General features: G+C 40.4%; 1 protein-coding gene across 2 annotated transcripts in view; it reads left to right on the forward strand.

Annotated features, from left to right (window-relative positions):
• Positions 1-12,136: 12,136 nt before the first annotated feature.
• Positions 12,137-21,848, forward strand: part of LOC145436033 (NFX1-type zinc finger-containing protein 1-like) — a 59,399-nt gene continuing 49,687 nt past the window's right edge. For both annotated transcript variants that reach the window (XM_080313319.1, XM_080313320.1), the window contains exons 1-9: positions 12,137-12,367; positions 17,266-17,331; positions 17,409-17,498; positions 17,568-17,645; positions 18,430-18,501; positions 18,561-18,647; positions 18,711-18,785; positions 18,863-18,993; positions 19,960-20,110. In XM_080313319.1, the coding sequence (XP_080169445.1) occupies positions 12,303-12,367; positions 17,266-17,331; positions 17,409-17,498; positions 17,568-17,645; positions 18,430-18,501; positions 18,561-18,647; positions 18,711-18,785; positions 18,863-18,993; positions 19,960-20,110 (815 nt within the window). In that variant the 5' untranslated portion in view covers positions 12,137-12,302. The remainder of the gene's footprint in view (positions 12,368-17,265; positions 17,332-17,408; positions 17,499-17,567; positions 17,646-18,429; positions 18,502-18,560; positions 18,648-18,710; positions 18,786-18,862; positions 18,994-19,959; positions 20,111-21,848) is intronic.

Raw genomic sequence — 21,848 nt, forward strand, 5'->3', positions numbered from 1 at the left:
GGAGCCTGATAGTCGTCGAATACACTCATACAGTCATTGAAGCCTTTGATATTGAATTTACAACAGTTCATAATACATATTTTGCTTGGTTAACACTGCGAATCGCACAAAAAACATCGCAATGAAACAATTGGGGCGCAGCGTGAATACTTAATAGAGTAAAGGTACCAATTATATCATCGCGCAGCGAAAGTTCAATGCAATGCCATCCAGTCCCTATTTCTAAGGATGATTTCATGTATTTTCAGCGACCTGAACAGATTGAAAGTAGCTTTAGATTGATTAATCAATCCTACGACAATCACTTTTATTTGGAATAATCACAGACCAATGTATAGTGAAAATAAATACCGTAACTGCCAAATCATGAAATTCAGGGTTAGGGTTAGGGTTCGAATGTGCTGGTAACCAATGCCTCTGATTAACTTGCTAGGGGTGTCCAACTAACTATCTCTTTCGCTCTCTCTCTCTGAGTGTTCCTGTTGGAACTATAAATATATACTCAGATAACAATAGGATTATATTAGCCGGATCATCACCTGGTTTTCTCATGTGCTTGTGCAGTGCATACCATACAGTTACGTGATATTTATCGATACATGCCGAATTGTTCACCAAGTGCCGAGTTCGCTACTTTCAATCGTCCTATATGAACATGACTTTCTGCGACCTGGAAGTGACCATTCAATAAAGCTCCATCGCATCAAGCAGAAGCCTCTTATTTTAGTAGTGAAATAGATTATCAACACTTTTTCGTTACAATAACAGCAAAATCCATCGCCAATGGCGAACTGAAGTGCGTGGATTTTACGATATTGCGACGATACTAATCTAATAATTAATTTTTGAGCGTAAAACAGACCTGGCGAACTGGATGTTGAAAAAACCCAGATTTCAAGGATAAAAACCCAGAAACCCAGGTGATGCTAAAAAAAAACAGATCTGGGTGGAAAAACCCAGGAGTGGCATCTCTGGTCTCTTACGGCTGAATGCGCAGGCGCATGCTCAATTGCTCACTCAGCAGTATTGAACCATACATGGGATTTCTGTGCGAGGATATACTACTCTTCAGGCTTTGTGACAGTATGGAGAATCCCTAATGACAAAGTGCCAGGGCTCACATCTCACAATACTGAAAGTGTTGTGTCAGCGTGTACTTGTTGTACGTACGTAAGCCTACGTATACGTCGTATGCGCATTGCCCAGTTGCGCACCTCGTGCCTCGCTCTTGAATTACTTTGATCTGGTCGATGCTTCTGCCGCAGTGATTTCACGCAAAAGCCTGTATTCGTCTGTGTTGATTTTGACGGTGTTTCATAGCGACATGGACATAAAGATATCGCATGGTTTGTCTTGATGATGTGAACTGACACTGCCAAGAGTCGAGGTTATCATGCAATGATTGTCGTAGTACTTTCGTTATCGAACTCGTGTATGTTTACTAGATATGCGCTGATCTGGCATTCATACGCGTAACATATTTTTCGCAGAATCCGGCATTGGCCCGTGTAGTATAGATTTTAACAGTGTTTCATAACGTCTCTTGTGTATAATGTAACCCAGGCCTGGGCATGGGCAAAGTGCGGCCCGCAAAGCCATTCTGTGCGGCCCGCGAAAAATTGCTTGGAATTCAGAACTTTAAACCTGATTTTTGAATGTTGATGCGTGGACTAAAACCATAGGCTGTATCAACTAAACAGGAAACTCGTTTAGTTTGAAACCTGTTCATTGATATTCCACGATTACGCTCCCCACGTACCTCACATGCGTAATCCAGATTCAAAATACAGGCAATGTGACAAAGTATGAGTAAAAATTATTATATTCACAAGAAATCACTATTTCCACATAGTTCAGGTCAAACCTTCTTTGTTGTAATTGTCACATTACACATTATGCGGGTAGGCTACCTGTTTCAAATTATTACGTGAGGCGTTACCAAACCCGAATTCGAAAAACAAGTCAATCAGTGCTTGCGATTACTATATGACTCATCATACGTATCACCCATGAAGGATGAATGGACATGTCAAAAAGAGAAAGCCGAAAGCTGAAATTCAAAGAAGGTTTAGAACAGTGGTTCCCAACCTTTTTCGGTGGCAGGGCCAAATTTAGAATTTCAGAGTACGGCCGGGGCCGCACGAATACCAAGACAATGAAAGGAACCCAAAATAAGTCACCAAAATATGAAAATTGTCATTGTTCCGATCATTCGCTTGACGCCATTGGCCATTGTGTTGCCGCGCTCCCGTTGTTCAGAACAATCAACTTTTGCTGGCTATTTCTGTAATTCATGATTGAATCAGTCAATATAATCGGCAAGTGCATATATATTGGTATCAATTTTTATCCTCTCTCTGCTCACGTAATCAGATTGACCGGTTGATACGAGTGAGTTGTGTTTGAAAAGGTAGGATCACTCAATAATAATTAAATATCTTCGGGCGTATACCCGTTGGCAGGAACAAAACAACACTTCGTCAGGCCCCCAAAAACACTTAGGTCTTGAGCTCCCATAGGGTGATAAACCGACCCCCGTGCCGTTGCTCGCTTCTGCCACGAAATCAGGATCGCCGTTTAGTGAGCCAGCGTGGAGCGCGAAAATTTTCGATAATTCAAAATAAAATAGGTCAATAAGATCGAGAATTGCATATATATTGCTATCAATTACTTGTCCTCTCTGTTCACGTAATCAGATTTACCGGTTGAGCTGAGTGAGGTGTCTTGGAAACTGTAGGGCCCGTAAATAATAATTAAACATATTCGGACGGGCGGAACCGTCGGTACGACTTCGTTACATGATGTTATTTGTTATTTCGTGACCTCCAGTCTGCTATATCAAGAAATATAGAATCGCCCAAACTAAAAGATGCACACGATTTCAAATTGGTAGTTCTTCACTGGCATATAATTCTTCCCTGCGGGATGGTAGCCTGTTTGTCTCGTGACGTTCAGATTGGCAAGACAGGAACATTCGGCGCCAGTAATTTAGGCGCCTATGGTCAAATATACCTATATGTATTTTGAATATACATAACGATGTTTTCGGTCAGCGTAAGGGCAGTCCTTTTCGGCCAAGGTTTTCTCGCTGCCGATCGTTCTGGCACACTTCTTTGAGTCGCCTGTTACATGGCCTAAGACTTTATATGTCTTCGTGCGTCGTGGGGCGGTAATGGCTAACGCCGATATGCCCACTTCTATAAATCTTGCGTATTTTATCTTGGTCGAAGAGTACCAAATAAAAATACTCTATAGTTTATGCTAATTCCCTAAATAATTTTGGGTCTCCCTTCGAAGTCGCTCCCCCCAATTGGGGGGCTTGGGGTGCGGCAGTAACGGTCCTGTCAATACCTATATCTATACCTATATCTATAGGTACTGCCCGTTCAACTGGAAAATTAGGGCACATCGCATTGAAACAGCAGTGACGTGATCTTAGCAGTCTAGTCACAACTTTCCTGCAATCCTAATAGAAAATTCCAGACTCCAAGCCAAGCAAGATTATTTTATAAATATAATTTTTTTTCATAAATCGATTTCTCAATATTTTTGTGGGGGCCGCAAAAAGGCAAGCTGGGGGCCGCATGCGGCCCTCAGGGCCGCGGTTGGGAATCACTGGTTTAGAACACTAAATATATGTATACCGGAGTTAGGGGAAAACCCGTCCTTTTGGTTTTTGCCGAGCACGAAACACTCGGTCGAGGGAGGGCGAATTCAAGAAAAACTGGAAACTTCGCTCATCATCAAGGCTATTTGAGCTGCACACTGTTCGGAATACAGCAACCAAGACAAGCTTTGTGCTACCCCATATACATTTCAGTGCAGTGGTTCTCGAACTGAGGGGCGTCAATGCATCTGAAGGGAGGCGCGAAGCTTAACTTAAATGAAAAAGTTTTTCGCGCTGGGTGCGATTCAACCCCTGCTTATAGTTTATTACTCTGTTTATTGTCCGACTTTGATATTACAGAATTCTCTCATCAACAGCCATAACCTCCCATGCCATCAAACTAACTGGCGGAATTGCTAGCATGCTGGTTTCTCTTTTTAATATGTGGTGATATCATGATGTGAAGGTGGTAGCGAAATTTTTCACTATCATAAAGGGGGGGGGGGTGTCTAAAAAAAGTTTGAGAACCACTGTTTTAGTGCATTAATAGAAGAACGTGGATAGGGTTCTAAAGCGAGTTAAAATTGTATCATGTTTACCATTGTTTAGAACAGGGGTGGGCAAACTACGGCCCGCGGGCCGCATGCGGCCCTCACCACCGTTCTGTGCGGCCCGCGAGAGTCTAAAGAAACTTATTAAAAGAGTAGATAAATTCGTACTAATAATCGAATTAATGCTGGGACTTGATTAAACTTTCTTGGTATATTTCACCATGATAATTCGAAGGCAGTGGTTCTCAAACTGGAGGCGCACCCCCTTGGGGACGTGAAAGCATCTGCGCGAGCTACATCCCGTTCATAACTATAACTCTGTATTCAGTCTGAATTTTATATTTAAAACTCTCTTATCCACAGTCGTAACCTTCCATGCCATCTAAGTATCCGTTAGGTTTGCTAGCATCCTGGTGGTGTTTTGTCGTAGGACGATAAGGGGGTGGAGGGGGGGGGGGGGCGAACTCTTTTACCATCATAAGGGGGGTGTCTTAAAAAGTTTGAGAACTACTGTACTGTACTACTTCCTATATTATTTTTATGTTTATTTTCTGGCGCGACAGCCCGATCTCAAGGCCCATGAAGTTTGAAAGGTTTCAACTAATCATCGCAGGAATCCTCAACGAGATTGACATAATTCGGATCACTAATATTGTGATTTCAGATTGGTCATTCCCGTTTTAATTATTTCAGTGATGTGCTTATAAAAAACGAATCGCACGTGTTTTAGGTAGATTCGTTCTCTGTATGGGTAGAATTGGGGTATTTATGTTTTATCTACCCATAGTAGAAGCGTGTTCGAAGCTTACATGGTTATGATGCTGTCAGCATTGTGTGTGCTGGAACTGATTCAAAAGTGGAATTATTAAATCTGCGAACAGATCGCTGCTCACGGATTTAAATTTCAATCCTGTTCTAAGAATCGGGACAACCTACTTTCATCTCTATAGTTTTGACAAATTGGTTATTGAGGTCCACCAGCCTATGAAATCTCGCCACTGTTTCTGACGCGTGTACGATATCACCAAAGCAATGTTTAGATTGTTTTAAATAAGCATATATATTATGTATATGTCCTCACTATATAATCAAATACCAATATTGCGTTTTGGTTGATGATCCAAATTTTATATACTGCGGCCCGCGAATGGATTCAGATGTTGAATGCGGCCCGCGAGCTCAAAAGTTTGCCCACCACTGGTTTAGAATCATGACGGCAAATAGCTATTTTCAATTAACCGCCATTTTTTAATTATCTAACATCACCACATTCCCTCAGCAGCTTTTATTACCAATGTAATTTAGAAATAAAATTAAAATGCGCTTTAGAATATAGCTAAAATTTTTCACTCGGCCCGCCAACGTATTTTCTACTTTTCAATTGGCCCGCGGAGGAAAATAATTGCCCATCCCTGATGTAACCCTATCAGCGTTGCGAGTCCTTGCATTATGATATTTAGATATAATCCTGATATACATTTGGTGAAACAACATCGAATGATAATAATCACTGCATGCTGTGTTGATGACAAGAATTGGTACTAGTACTGGTGATATCTATAATGACGCGCAGGTTGACGAAATCCGTGAGTTCATTGTGTTCTTACGAGAGCGAAACCAGAGCGCTTCATTACTCATTTCAGTTCCTTGCGTTTGACGATTAGATTTTACTCTGCGCAACACTGACAACTTGGGAGTGGTATTGTAGCAGTGCTGCGTTTACAGAAGGAATATATACTATTGGTAGTTCGCGTTACGAAGCTTTAATACTTTTGGATTTTTGGTAGGCTAGTAGATTCGTTATGCCTTAACTTGGCCTATTGTTCTCGCCATGGTTATTAGCTACGCCATTATCTGTTGATCAACTACCAGGATCTTGATTCGTCGTTGATTTGCTACACGTCTGAAGATCACTTGCAGATTCTCGTCTGACAGTCGTAGGCGTAAGACAGATTCGTGTATTTCCGTTATGTCTAGGCTTCGTTTCCTTCAATTAGATTCGGTGCAAATATGTTGCGTAATCAATGAAATCTTTTGTTCCCGATTTTACCAGTGTAGGCTTGTAATTTGCCCAAGTGTAATCATTCGTAATCAAGGCTGGGGATTCAGAGTCGCACTTTTCACTTTTCTATTTGTTCAAGGGTTCTCAGAGTGGAGAGCGCGAAGCCGTATGAGAGCAATGGATATTGGATAGTCTTACTATCGTTAAGGGGTCGCGTCTCAAAAAGTTTGAGAATTTGTTGGTGTTTAATTGATTATCCTTTATTGCCTCACAGAGACGTCGTTATGTGTGTTAATGCCATTTCGTAGAATTTGTTCGGCGGTAACACTATGCGCTACAAGTCTACATTTAAGCGGTATTGCAAGTAAGCCACATAACGATCGGGAATGTGGATGTATATGTCCGTAAGTTGTAAATGTGAATATCACTTCCTGAGGACTTCATTTCTCGCCTATGATAAGGAAGACAATGTGGATTTAAAAACTACATTGTCATACAGACGCGTCCGTTTTGTCTCATGTCAGTCGACGCATTATGCGTTCAACGATTATAAGCGATATGTTCGATACACCGAATTTTCAGCAACATTATTTTCGTAATTATCAACTTAGCGTCGAATCATAAAGGTTAAATTTGCCCAATGTGAAGAAGGGGATGCGATGCGTCCCTGCGTATGCGTATGCGTCCCTGGGAGTATGGGTATAGCCTACCCCGTAAACGCAAGGGCATCCGGGTTTGGAACGTGATTTCCCTTTTATCACATTCCGGTTGTAATATCTGTCACCTGTGCAATCGTGATTTCAGCGACCAAACATGTTCACGGCGCTATTTCTTAATATATCCAAGACCAAATTGCAGGTGCGTAACCAGCCAGAGAAAAAGGTAGCAGTTTGAATTGTTTTCAAGTTTACCAAGGTGAAGGTAGCATCAATTTCTTAGGGTTCAGTACAAACGTAAATGTTAATATTATATTGATAGGATCAGCTTCCTCGTGTGGACGCAAGTACGCTACGATAAGATTACTAGCAAGTTCGGCTGTGCTGTTAACTAGCGAGCCCGCGACTGCTAGTGAAATAGCCAGATATTCGAAAACGCCCGTCTGTAATCAGGAGATTGTAATCTCGGGAACAAACGAATCTTCGGCGACGGCGATCGATGTTCACGATTAAAATTATAGGAACTCTTTTCTCGAGCATGCAACAAATCTCATTAAGATCAATTACCCCGCTTGGAGTCTGTTAACACTACAGGCAGTATGTAAATTTCAATTCATTCCGTTCACGTCTCTGTCTTGACTCGGTATGACATCACAATTGCAGCAGACGGGACAGTTCCGGCCGGCATTCAGATATATTTCTGCACATTCCAATCACTTGGTGTACAAATGAATTAAAATATCGGCTGTTGAGATCGCTCGTGCCGCTGTTACACAGCCGATTCTCGCTAACTGACTGCACTTGGTAATACGAATTGCTGAAGTGCGAACGAGCTAACAAACATTGGTGATATAATCGGCATTTCTGAAGGATGGGATTTTTCAAATGGGTGGAGTTTCGATCCCCAAAACCCCGTCTGGCTACGCGCCCGTCAAATTATCACCAAAAGGAACGAACATGGCTTTGCGACTCCGTTCCATACCATACTTGGGAAACACTTGCTCTAATGTCGTTATTTGAGCTCGATTGTAACCTCAAATCGCCATTGAATACCACAGTAAGGTAATCAGACCTCCAGTCAAACTCAAACTCATTCTCGGGGGCTGCTCGATGAATACTGATTGTTGCGCAAACATGGTTTGAGCACCAAGTAAATTTTCTTGAATACCGGTGTTGAAAAACTTTGAATTAGTTTTACTTGATTCAAAATTTGCATTGAATCGAAATGATTTGCGATTCGAAGGTAGTCGGTCACTTGATCCCAACACTGATGGGTACAACAAGGAAGCCAATTGCTATAGCATCCATGTAGTAGCTACGTTGAATAGGCTACTATGAATTTAGTAGCACAAATGTGGTCAGTAATGAAGTACTTCTACTTTTTCGACGTACTCAAGTAGTTTTACTGTACTTCTAATATTTGACTCGAGTAATTTGTGTTACTTGTAATTCGTAATATTTTGTAATTTAGCTAATCACTTTTTGCTATTTACAGTTTGTTCTAGAGTTGCATGCTTTCAATGAGAGAAAGAAATGGTGAGATTTAGAGGCTGTTATTGCGGAGTAACAATAATAATAGTTTTACTTTAACAAAAGCTAAGGAAAATCCAGAATTTCCATCGTGCTTCGTGCGAAATAAATATGGAGTGACAAATATGGTTTTCCGAAAGTATTGGTCAATATAAGTTAGGTAGATGCATTGTTGTGTGGTTCCTTTCATACCGCATTGTCGCCCATATGACATGTTTCATCACAGTCAATATGGCTCAACGCAATCTTTGGAACTATCGTATCGTAATCTGGCCTCTAACTATTTTATCGTAATCTACCCACACTGACCGCGTCCAAATCGGAAAAAAGTGGTAAGCCTTTTGGCTTTTGAGCGTTGCACCCTGTTTTACCAGTCCACTGTCAAAGCTTGTCGAAAAAAAATGCATGAAAAATATTTTTCTTAATTTTAAAAATTCTTGTTGGATTTCTCTTTGTACACGGTATCATTATATAGGGTTCTTCAAAATTTATCGAAGTTCTTTTGTCTGTAGCACCTGCATGTGAAAGACTAAGTGCATTGTTGCCTCTTTCTTCCTGAAGCAAAATTAAGTGTAAATGACGAATGGGATATCTGATACAGTATCTCATTCGGTATAGGGCACCATTCCATGACGTTATCTGAAACGGGGCACTGGAGTAGACAAAAGTCCGGAATCGCTGTTCCCAAACAAACTATCATTTGCATCTCACGACAGGGTCGAATTCTCATGCGGTTGAAGCTTTTTACGTCTTTGTGTGTAGCAGCTCAAGCCCATCCGTCTGTACTTTTCTGCATATCTCAGTTTCCAGCTTTTGACAGTCTATGACACCATATTAATGATTGCTTCTCATAGCTATTTGAATAGATTTGAAGCCAGCTAATTCTACTGCTACTTAAGTAGTTTTATGATGCTTATAAAATGATTGCTTCTACTCGTACGTATGTCGATTTTTGTGTTGCCTCTTCTACTTCTACTTGACTAGCTTACTTTACTACTTTGACCACCTCAGTTTCTTAACGAGCAACTCTATTGATATGAATATATCCTTTGTGCCTTTAAACCAATGTCACTACTTGACTGTAATGCAGGGGTTGCCAGCACTTTCGGCCAAAGGGCCCCATGAGCTTTACGAACAATTGCTCGGGCCACTGGAATGTTGATGTAGTTGTCCGATAGGATCGAACTGGATTAGATAACGGTGAAAACAAGACTATTTTTTCTACGCATCAAAATTGACAATTCAGCTATATGTAATAAATCTCCTAGCCGCGAGCGCGAGTCGTTCGCTCGATGAAATTGTTACTTGCATTGCACATATTGCGCGCCGACTCTGTATACAACTGGGGTCATTTGGCAAGGACAGGATTATTCGGCGCTTGCACAAGCACATATCAATATCGAAGATTTCGGTGATCATGTGTCTATCATTTTGTGCAAAGGTTTCATCGCCGATGATCTTTCTGCTAGTGCAGATGCGAAGTCGCATGTTGGACGACACCTTCTCTCATCATGGCGAATATAGTGAAACCCATTTCTGTAAATTGGACATATTCTTAGTTTTCGGGGTTGGTAGGCTACAAATGCTAGAAGCAAGAAATCGAGTGACAATAAATATTTTGCCTCAACATATTCTACTTCATGGTCATATACGAAGATCTACGAAGAATGTGGTTGGGGCCCTGGTTATGCCCATGCTTAGGAACTGATAATTAGTCGATGGACATTCCGAATTTTGTGGTCAGGCTAATGAAATTTTTGTTTGGCCTTGCGAGTTCATAATAAATTACTGAGGAAATTTTTTTTAAATAATATAGCTGTTTTCGAGAATTACCTCGCGCGCCACTCGGGACCTTCTCGCGGACCACGATCTGGCCGCCCTGCTATAAAATGTTCATCAGTAATGTTTCTGTTCTGTTTAATATTTGCTTATTTGACAATTCGGTGTCAGCAGGGTTTAATAATATGGTCGAGGGTGTGTGATTATGGGTGTGTGTATGTGTGTTTGTGTATTGGGGAAGCGAGTATTTAGGCCAGGCCTAGGCAAAGTGCGGCCCGCGGGCCAAGTGCGGCCCGCGAAAGGTTGCTTGAAATCCGAAATATAAAACCTACTTTTTAATGTTGCGGCGTGGAATAAAACCATAGGATGAATAAACTGACCGCAAGTTCGTTTACTATCAAGCCTATTCATTAACATGCCGCGATTACACAGCCTAAACGTACCTCACATGAGTAATCCAGATTCAAAATAATGTCAGTGTAGCAAATTATGCCGCTACAATTGAAGTCACAAGAAGTCACCAAACCTTCTTTGTTTCCATTGTCACATAACACATATAACGCCTCTTTTTAAAATTGTTACGTGATGCGTTTCCAAATCCCTAATTCTTAAAATAGTTCAATCAGTGCCCCTGATTTCTATGAGTTATCATCACCTATAAAGGATGTCAAAAAAAGAAAGCCGAAAGTTGAAATTCAAAGAAGGTTCGGAAGAATAAATATTTGTTTACTGGAGTCGGGGATAAACCCGTCTTTTTAGAAGTTAGGGCCGAGCCGGCCGCCATGTTTAAGAACTATACCTTAAGTCGGTTCTATGACAAAAACAGGAAGACATACACTCGGTCAAGGGACGGAGAATTTCACAGGACCGTAACTGCCGCACCCCAAACTCCGTAATTGGGGGAAAGGCGAGCTCGAAGGGGCCCAAAGTTATAACGTGAATGAACAGAAATTATGAAGTTCTTTTTTTAAAAAAAAATTAATGCAACTTTATTCAAACTCTTGCTCACGCTATGCGCGATTTGGAGATCAGTGGTTTGTAGAACTGGGCATTTCAGCGTTAGCGTTTACCGCGTCAGGACGCACCAGGAGATATGAAGTTTAGGCCAGCACGGGATTCAGAGAATGCGCTGCAATTGCAATTGCTGATCAAATTAACCAAGTAAAAGGACAAAAGTTCGACCGTGAGAAAACCACGATGTCCAATTGTCCATCGGCAATATTTGGCAGCGAAGAAATACTAATTCGGAATCGTGTGCGTTTATTATTTTGGTACGCTTTGGTGATTTTAATATTTTTTCACATAGCAGACGGGAAGTCACAAAATAACAAGATGCAACGAAGTAATTATCCCTCCCGAATATTTCCAAGACAACACCTCATTCAGCTGTAGCGGTATAACACTGAGTACATGGGCTGAAAGAGGTTAAATTATTACAGCAATAAATATGCAACTACCAATATTATTGACCGATTGAATCATGAATCATGGAAAAATTCCGCGCTTAGTACGATTAGGGCATAAAGCGTTACCAACTAGTGTATAAAAGAAATCTCGCTCGGAAGTGATGTTAAAAACATGCATTCCGATGGATCCCGGTCTCTGGGGCCACGCCCCCCAGAAATTTGGTTTATAACTTTATGGGGGCCCAAAACCAACGTTTTGGGGGTGGCTGACGATGTGCTGTTTCGGCCATCACAAATACATTTTGATGTATTGATAGAAAGACGCGGATAGGGGTTTAAAGAGAGTTCAAAGTGTATCATGTTTAACATTGTTTCGAAATATGACGCCAAATAAATATTTTTGGATAATTAACCGTCACTTTCTCATTTGCCGATATCAACACATCATCTACTGAGCACCATTTGGTGTAATTCACTGCTTTCAATTCAGAAATAAAATCAATACGCTGGAGATTACAGCTAAAATTTCTGACGAGGCCCACCGACATATTTTCTGCTTCTCATTTGGCCCGCGGAGAAAAATAGTTGCCCACCCCTGATTTAGGCAGTGCATTTCTTAAAGTTTGATAACCACCGAACAATGCATCTGTTTTGCAGGTTAGGTTGATAATAATTTACTCGCAACCAACACACCTTTATGATAATGCTCGGCAGACAAAGAGTTGGAGCAGGGATCTGTTAGTGTACGAAGAGAATTCACTAAGCATCACGATGGGTCGTCGAAAACATGAAACCAGCAAGAGTGTATTTGTCCGATTAGGAAATCACAATCGACGGTATGTTTTGGTTCATTCCGCAGGTGTAAAATTTTAACTAAATGGCAGATGCTATCATTTGTCAGTTAATAGTGCTAAGTGCAATTACTGCCCTTATATATTTCTTATTGCTGTCATAGATAGCTCACATACGAGCTTCATACTCCACGCTCAAATAATTTTTTCTGGTACTTGCTGCTGTTCTGAACCAGGCCAACTTAGTGCTGTCGTAATCCGATAAGCACTGAATTTGGGAGGCCGAAACCGACTGACAAAGCAAATTGGCACAAATTTTCAACGAGTGGAACAGTCCTAAAATTATGGAGCCTGATGCCTTGTTGATTTAGTCAGCAGCAGGAGCTCTTAATAATTCACTGTGTGGCTTTTAATATCATGAGTGCGTCTAAAATAGCATAGTAAATATGTCGCATGGATCGACAGATTTTCATTAAAATGAAATTTCGACTGATTGCATCATTGAGAATGCAAAATCTCGGATTGATGCTAGCCTACTCAACTAGATGTATTACCCTGATTTTCTACTAAAGTAGAGGCTTTAAGTATTGTCAATCATACTTGGAGTAACTGGTTTGGAAAAGTACACCCGAAACAATTGACGTACGGGGATAAACTGTTTTAGAACCACATGAGCACTTGAATACTTGAGTACCCGGTAGTCTAATTACAGAAGACTTACTGTCATTGATGACAGTGATTGACTGATGACCAGACGTGTGGCGAGTTGCTGCATGAATGTAATCAATTTACCACTACAATTACTTCAGAATTGCAAGATCAAAAATACAGCAAATTCTCACGTCTATTACGATTACATGGAAACTTAATGAGCCTTTTCTTGACGATATACCGATTGCGATGAGATTGCCACATATCATTCTAGCAACAAGCCATGCTGTACCTAACTTGGTTGGCCCATGTAAGTGGATGGCTGATGGTAGCTTCAAAAATTGAGTAATGAATTGCGATTAGGGATGGGCATAATGATTAGAGTACTCGAATCTGAATCGAGTAATAATTTTAATGATTCGAGTCGAGTAGTGAAAGACAATTTTTTAGAGTACTGAAATTATACGCTTCTCGCCACTGAAAGTTAATTCATCGACGAAAATTATAGTTTCGATACTAATTTTTACTGTTGAAGCCTTGAAACCTTGATTTCCCGTATCGTAGCATACGAAACATATAGTACAAAGCTACGAAGGTTACTGGATGTAGCCCATATCCGAAGTCATGATTATCCCACATTCCCACAACATTGTCACCAAGTCGAATGAAATCGGTATGGTCGGAAAAATACCAACGTATCATTTATGAAATGGATAACGAGCATTATATTCTTGGTGGAAACGGTACATATTTGAACTTTGATGTATTACATTATGCTATGACGTCGTAATGCGTGATACTCGATTACTCGACTCGACTCGAAGCATATTACGTGATTCAGAATCGAATCACTCAGGTACTCATTTTGCCCAGCCCTAATTGCGATACAACGATTTGTGCCGCTTCAAATAGGACCATAGGATAATTAGATGAAAATATGAACATGAAATTTTACCTTGAAGGATAATGCATCTGTCAGGTTAAACACCAGCAATCCACCTAATTCGGATATTTGGAGCTGCCATTTTGAGTAACATCAAAGAACAGCTCAGTTTGATGTGTGTTGGCAACCATCGAGTTCTGATAATTTGGTAAGGAAGGGTATCAAATTTATAATCTTAAATTGCATAAAGGAAATTGTCCGTAATACATTCTGCTCACCTAGCAACAACGTGGAAACGGCATATACCGCAGCATAACCAAACATCAGTAATTGCGATAATATTGGAATTCAAGCAGAAAGGTGATCCTTTCATAAGCTAACCATATCTGTTGGTCACCACATATGTGGACACATAAGGCAATTATGGCATTGTGGTGGTTTTCTCAACATTTAACAGAACATATCTTCCAACTATGTGTGGATAGTCTGTTAATTATGATACAATGATGAATAGTATAGCTTAGGGTTACCATACATCCGACAAGATAGCGTAATGGTGAAGCGTCCGGCTTCTTGATCGGTAGGTCGTGGGTTCGATCCCCGGCCGGGTCAGACCAAAGACCTGATTAGTAACACTAGTATCCATGACTTCTCTGCGTGGCGCTCACGCATTACTGGGATAGCATGGAGGGGTGGTGCATGACTTAGAAAGCCGTAAAGGCTATATCTGCATTTCCTTGTCCAGCGGCATATGCACATCATGCACTCATGGTGTGCATATGCACATATCGTGTGTACGCGTATCTTGAGTCGGTGTATATGCCGCAAAAAAAAACAAGGACATATAAACTGCATTCTTTCCTTTCCTTTCCTTCCTCTTTTAAGAGGATTTGTGCTCTTTTTTGACTTCTTTGAAAGTGTCCTCGGTGGGACGCCCTTTTGTCCTCGTTTTTGAGATATTATCCTGAGAATTTTGGTCAAATTTACGGCCAAATTCGGCTGAGATGCCTTAAATCAGCACCGAAGTGACGCTCCGGCGGGTATTTCGGGAGCTGAGCCAGAAAGTTTACCAAATTTACCATTTTTTCAGAATTTTCTCCGGTTTTGCAAGTCTGCAAATTCTGAAAAAGTATCCCCTTTTCAGATTTCCAAAATATGGTAACCCTAGTATAGCTAATACTCGTGAATGACGAAATAATGAGCAGTGAGCAGACCTTTCTTTCTACTGTCAAAAACTTGATGCAACACACTATCCATCGTTTATAATAATGTCAAGCTTATGCCATCGTTCCCGCATCTAATAAGCTGAGTAATCTAGGGTCACCATATGTCCTCTTTTTGTAGGATTTGTCCTCTTTGCAAGAAATCGAAAGTGTCCTCTCAGGACGCCCAAATGTCCCATTTTTTGGGATTCGTCCGTTCTTTTCGAGAAAAAGTGTTAGTATAGATCAGGGGTGTGCAAACTGCGGCTCTTTCAGCCTTTGATTGCGGCTTTTTAATTATTGCACAAATGATACGTTTCACCATTTTGCTGGATAGATTTACCCTGATTATAAATTGATGCATTTAATCGCGAAGTAACATTGTGCGTATCCAGGCGCTGACTTTTATTTTTACATGGGGTGGCCAGATGAAAAAAGGGAGGGTTTGAATGAAAATCGAGGGGTTTGAATGAAAAGGGAAGGGTTTGAAATTGTTTCAAATTTACCAAGTTGGCATCAATTTATCATGGTTAAGTACATGCGTAAATGCATATTGCCTATAATACATGGATAGGACAAGCTTCATCATGTTGACGAATTACGCGTATAAGTGCGCGTAAGCTTGCCAGCGATTCCAGTTGTTAATTAGCGATTCCTCGGTCTCGCTTCAATATCAACTGTTCACTAACACGCCCGCGAACTATTTCACAAATTGATATGATTGATGTCTGCCCTGGAATCTGTTCTGAAGTGGCACCGATTTCATGTGATTCAAGCCTGTCGTATCTTTTGATAACTAGGCCTTAACACACATCTACTGATGTTTTAGTATTAGGGCTAATCAATTAATGTCGTTCGAGTCCGTTCATGGCCAATTGCGCAGATTCAATGTTATTTATTTTCACCCTGTTAGTCTTTTAAGCCAGTATGACAATACAATCGCACATGTAGAGATAGCAGGCAAATCATGCGAGGCCTGTAGCAGACGCTATAGTTTAGGCCAGCAAAGTTATCACATGCGCCTGTCCTGTCCTGCTGTAGACTCGATAGTTCAGGCTGGTAACGATATCAGGCCTAGCCTGGTGCACGTGATAGTTCAGGCTGGTAACGATATCAGGCCTAGCCTGGTGCACGTGATAGTTCATGCCAGCGATTGTAGCGTGCAGGCCTGCATGCGGACGCGCTAAATCAAACCAGCGACGATAGCGCACATCAGATGTCAATGACACATTTCGTATACAAATGATTCTCGCTAATTTGCACTACGCAGCATCGATAATATGGAATTAGTAAATTGGCATTTCAAAAGGACGAAATTTCTAGTTTTAAATGAGAAACTCCCTGCTACGCACATATGGTTTTATTACCAGGGTTGTAATAACTAATAACTCGAGTTGAGAACGGTTGATGCGCAGCCACGGCAGCTGAAACCTGAAGGTCCTGTGGAAATTTCAATAAATTGCAGCTCCATTCTGAAGAAAATGGCTGCGACCAATTTTTTTTTCGTTTTGCCCTTCAATTTCTGACCACATCATTTTTAGAGTGCAGTGCCCCTTTAAAGGTTAGAGATCGTTGTGACGCCGAATACTAAAGCATACCCGTCGCTAGTAGCTTAATCATACGCGCAAGTTTGTAAACACGAGATACTTGTATAATCGGCATTTACGAATGCACTATTCATGTACTGCGAATGCAGGGTGCATACTATACATGGGTAGAGGCTTTTCCCCAGAATTTACATGCCATTTTAGGGTGCGTAGTATACATGGGAACGTAAGCATGAAGAAGTTTTCAAGTTGATGTAAAATCTCTCACAAATTTATCATCAAATTCTTCAGTTCTTCAAATTGCATGTTGACGTCTGCCAACATGCACTAATTTAATTGCGTGTGGTTGGCCGCATAATTATTGTTCAACGGCCGCAGGTTGTCCACCACTGTACTAATCCTATTGACAGGGTGTGTCAGTCATAGCGCTATTTGTGATCGTGATTTACAAGGTGCTACCGGTACCGTACTTGAATACTTGATCCCATTCAAAGGATAATAACTAGACATTGAATTGAATCATCTATGTGACTGATTAGGCCCGACTCCAACAAACTCTGTTTCCCTTTCCTGTCATTATATATTGAGGTCTCGAAAAAGAAATGCATTTGTAAACTTGTGCTGTATAACGTTTCGAGAAAAGTCTTATTTCTTTCACAGGAGCGCCCATATCCACAGCGTACGGCGGAGTCAGCCAGGGCGAAAGCCACGACGACTGATTTACCGGTACGTAAGGCGTTTGAGTGTGGCAATTTGTGTACAGCAGCGCACATAGTTTCTCAGCTATTCCTTGTATTTCAAAGGGAATTTCATGACGACGGTATTGTAAAAGATGGAATCTCACGCCGGAATGACTCGAGGAGATCGTTTAGCCTCCTTGACAACCGGGGAATGTTTGTGTTTGTAACATTTTGTAAGCAATCGTACCAATAGTTTAATCTACAATCATCTGCTTTTCTAAGGGATCACCAAGACCACCAAATTGTTGAAATTGAAACCTCGCGGCAGAATGAACCAAGAAGATCATATAGCAACGAAAGGTTTTTGCCTTTGCTTATGTACCACACATTGTCATATGTCAAACATGCTTTCTTAGCTTGAAAACATTTTGATCTGAACTTAAATTTCATAGTGTGCCAAAATGGGAGTTAGGAATTTATATTTAGATAGTAGGCTTCAGTGATTATTTGCTATTTCATACTAGTCACATAGTAGGTAACTGCTCTTCACCTAACAAAGTGTACAAAAAGAACAAAATTATGGCAAAAACTCAAAATTACTTTTTGATACACTACTGTCACATTGTAGGTACTGCTTGATGTCATATCAAATTTCGTACCCTGTGAATATATGGTTTGATAATTTGAAACGAAGTTTGAAATATCGAATTAGCGGCTGTTGCTGTGTCCAAGTAGCGGTAAGAGCCATGTTGTGTAATTCCATTTTTATAGAGAAGGATAGAGAACAAATAGCAAGCAAATAAGTGAGAACTAGACGGCTCGTAGTACTGATCGAAACCAAAGATTGGAGACCGGGTATTACTCCACACAGTTTTATACTGTGTATTCAATATGCTACTTCTAAGATATTGTGGCATCAAATAACTTCCAACGCTACTAATTAAATTGATAGCAATGCTGAATGGCTGTGCAACTTGTTCAATACTGAATGCTATGCATACTGCGCCATACTACCATTCATAAATCACTTTCAGTACTTGACAAATATTGAAACTGAATGGAAACTCTCGATTGCGGCTTTGACAGTGAGAACGTTGGAGAAACAATATTACAGATTATTATCATTCACCATTTTTGTTCAAAGCGACGTTTTTCATGCTCGGGGACGGCGCGACCAAAACGAATTAGGACTGTGCAGACGCGATGACCGCACAAGGTTTGTGTTGTCGTCTAGTACAGAATGCATTACTTATCTCTGACATGTCGTGTTCACAGTGGCGCTTATGGTCACTGTAGTGCCGAAAGTAGAAACCGAAGCCGAAGCGAACTAACGGCGCGGCATGGAAGGCATATCAACATGAGGTTTGTGTCATCTTTTTTGATTTTAATTTGTTATCGAAAAGCATACCACATTTTACTCCACAGCAACGCCCATAGCCAAAGCAGAAAGACTCCCAGGGATAAGTCAGTCCGATCAGATAGATTTCATGACGAGATAAGGTTTTCGTCTGTGACTTTGCTTTTTTGCATTCCTCATCTATATATATATATATATATATATGTACCGTTTTGCCAAGACCTCTTGAATACATGGATTTGAAGGAGCTAGTGGATGAGAAGACGCCTCAAGATATCATACGAATTCTGGTAAAGGAGGGATCAGGCCTGGAACAGCTTCTTCGCAGGGGTCGGACACTGTTAGATGATGGTGAGTAGAGGGTATAAACTAGGGTTGTCATGCGTCTGGATTTTCCCTGATATGTCCGGAATTTCACTGTCCAACCTGCGTCCGGGAGGAAATTGCAAAATATGCTTAAATGTCCGGAATTTTGAAGGCCTGATATAGGCTAAAAATATTTTCGTGAATTAACATGAGCAATATTATTTCTAGGCATAATTATGCTACTTGAAATTTTTCTTCGCGCTATGCGCGATTAGGCATGGCATATATTGATTTTAATTTGCAAACCACCCACCCACGCAAAAATGCAACCAAAAATAAACATAAATAACCAACATTAATTGTGAAGTCAGTCAACTGAAAAAAATTTCGCGCTTTACGAAAATCAAGTTGAATGATTGAATGAATATGAAACCTGCGTTACTGTAGCAGTTATCAAGACTGCGGGTAGCTGTGTGGATCATAAGAGTATGGTGCCCTCCGCTCTACAAAAGTTCAAAATAAATGACCGCACCCGTCACACTAAATCGCGACATCAAGCTCAGAAAAGTCAGACCTCTTTAGTTTCTAACAAATATGATGGCTGATGGTCTGAATTTCTCACGTTACAAAATGCGATTGTTATGCAATGTGGTTATTCTTTTACAACATTCTCGGATGCTGATTCCAACATCACAAGCTGTAATTGATCTATTTTCATCCAATAGGTAATAATGAGATTTCGTACAAACCTTTGGCTCCTAGTCAATAAAATCTGCAGAATTCTCACACACACAACTTCTGACTCGTTCAAATTGAAATTAGCGACTCTCAATCTTGAGCCCAGCAAATTGAGTAGTACGAATACGCTGCTATAACTTCAGTGACGAAATATGTGAAAACTCCCCACACCAAATGCAATTTTCATGTTCTGGTGATCATGTATTGCAAACAGTGCATACATAATACTATCAACAATATATCTGATTTCAAATTTCCTCAAATTTCCTTCAGGAATGGCGGAAATGATGCTTCAAGTGTTTGGCAAGATGTTGGAAGGACATCTCGCTAGCTCAACGTTGAATCGTGTGCTCAGCTTGATCGACGAGCACAATTTCGAGATAGTCATTTGCGACTTTCTTCGTGATTTACAAATAGACCCGCTGTAAGTAATCACAGCTCATACATTGTTGCATGCGATGCTTCTCCAAAACCTCAATACAGGACGCACACTACATATTTATGTATACTATATGTGCCCTGCAATGCACTAATCGTGAATGGGTGTAAACTTGTTACCGGGAGTACTATAATTATCCGTCTTTTATATGTACCGTAGCCAGATTTTGTTTCAATCTTTAATTAGCAAAATATCTGTAATTGGAATATAACGCAACGCGGCCCAGAATGACCCCTCTGTCCCTTTTAGGCAGGGATTACATGATAATTTTATAAATTCAGCTCTTTTTATTAATATATAATATGTTTCGTGTTCGAATAACTGATCTAGCAATTTATAGGAAGATTTTTCTGTCAGCAATGTACAGAAATTGATATCAAATCATGTTCAAGTGACATATTTAATTTGATATGGGTCACACCAATTTTTCATCTCGTAACCAACATGCAGGATCACTATCCTATGAAGCTGTTACCAAAATTTCGATTTGAAATGTCAACTATTATCTGCCCATCGGTCACGAGCTTGTCCAGCTGATAAGAAATTCATAGTCTCATTGCTTCTTCAAAACTAGAAGTGCTGAGAATTGTACAGTAAAACCTTTTCGATCGGCAATTTAAGTACTACAAGATCTTGCTCACATGGTAATAGACTCCCATTTCAAATTACAAAACTAGACATAGATCGGTGCGAATGAATAATCTGAGATATTATCCCGACAAACATAACATTGAAGCCGACTTAAAAATCATATTCAGAACAAAAAAAGATATGAAGTTCTGTATTATGAAGTTTGATGTGATGGGTGTGAAACAGAAGTTGCAATATTGGGCTTTCATCATCTCAAGTCCAGGATGGACTTTTCAACATAATGCTCAAATCTGCAATGTGTCTGTTAGACAGGACCAACTGAAAATCCCCTCGCTTTCTGTTGTACTGAGATATTATGTGAATGTTTGATCATTTCTTTCAAAGCTCCATGTAAGCAGTCGCTATTAGCAGGTGGTCGCCAAATCTGTATCAGGAAATTAGCAGTAACGGATATGACGTGGCGTTTCGTTAGCTGTCATCGTAGTCATTCTACAACATAGGAAACCAGCTCAGCTAATCTCACTGTACTGAGAATATTTCGTTTGCAGTCACCTTTGCGTAGACCAGAGGTCTCAAACTCGTGGGCCAATTTCCTAGCTTTTGATGACGCCGCGGGCCGCAGCATCAATAATAGAGGTATTCAATGCATTTTCAAGTATGCCTTATCTGACGGAACTTTGTAGACTACTGACATTCCACACACATCGTAAAAATGTGATTTACTATCGTGATATTCACGCCTGACACAAAAAAGGAATCACAATCTTAAATATTTGAATAAAATTGTTGTTGTACTTGGCATAACTTGTCAAAATATTGATATACAGACACAATGCAAGGGGCAAAATGACATCGTGAAAGCTCGCGCGTTATTGAAGATAACGGGTAGCAGGTAAATAACAACTTAAAATTATTGTGTCATAGTAAAGAATTGACCAATTGCCTAACAATACATTGTGTTACAGCTGTTGAACGAAGTGCTTTGTTATTCGCCACATTTAAATGGCGATAATAACATGAATAGAGATCCAAGAGGCAAGATGTAACTAATTATATATCAAGCAGGAAACATAATGCCAATGGTTGCCATACCGACTTGCTTAGATAGCGAAATCTGCTACGCTACACAACG

This window comes from Botryllus schlosseri, chromosome 3, assembly GCF_051294905.1.
Source record: "Botryllus schlosseri isolate E-star chromosome 3, Bs_hap1, whole genome shotgun sequence".
NCBI lineage: Eukaryota > Metazoa > Chordata > Ascidiacea > Stolidobranchia > Styelidae > Botryllus > Botryllus schlosseri.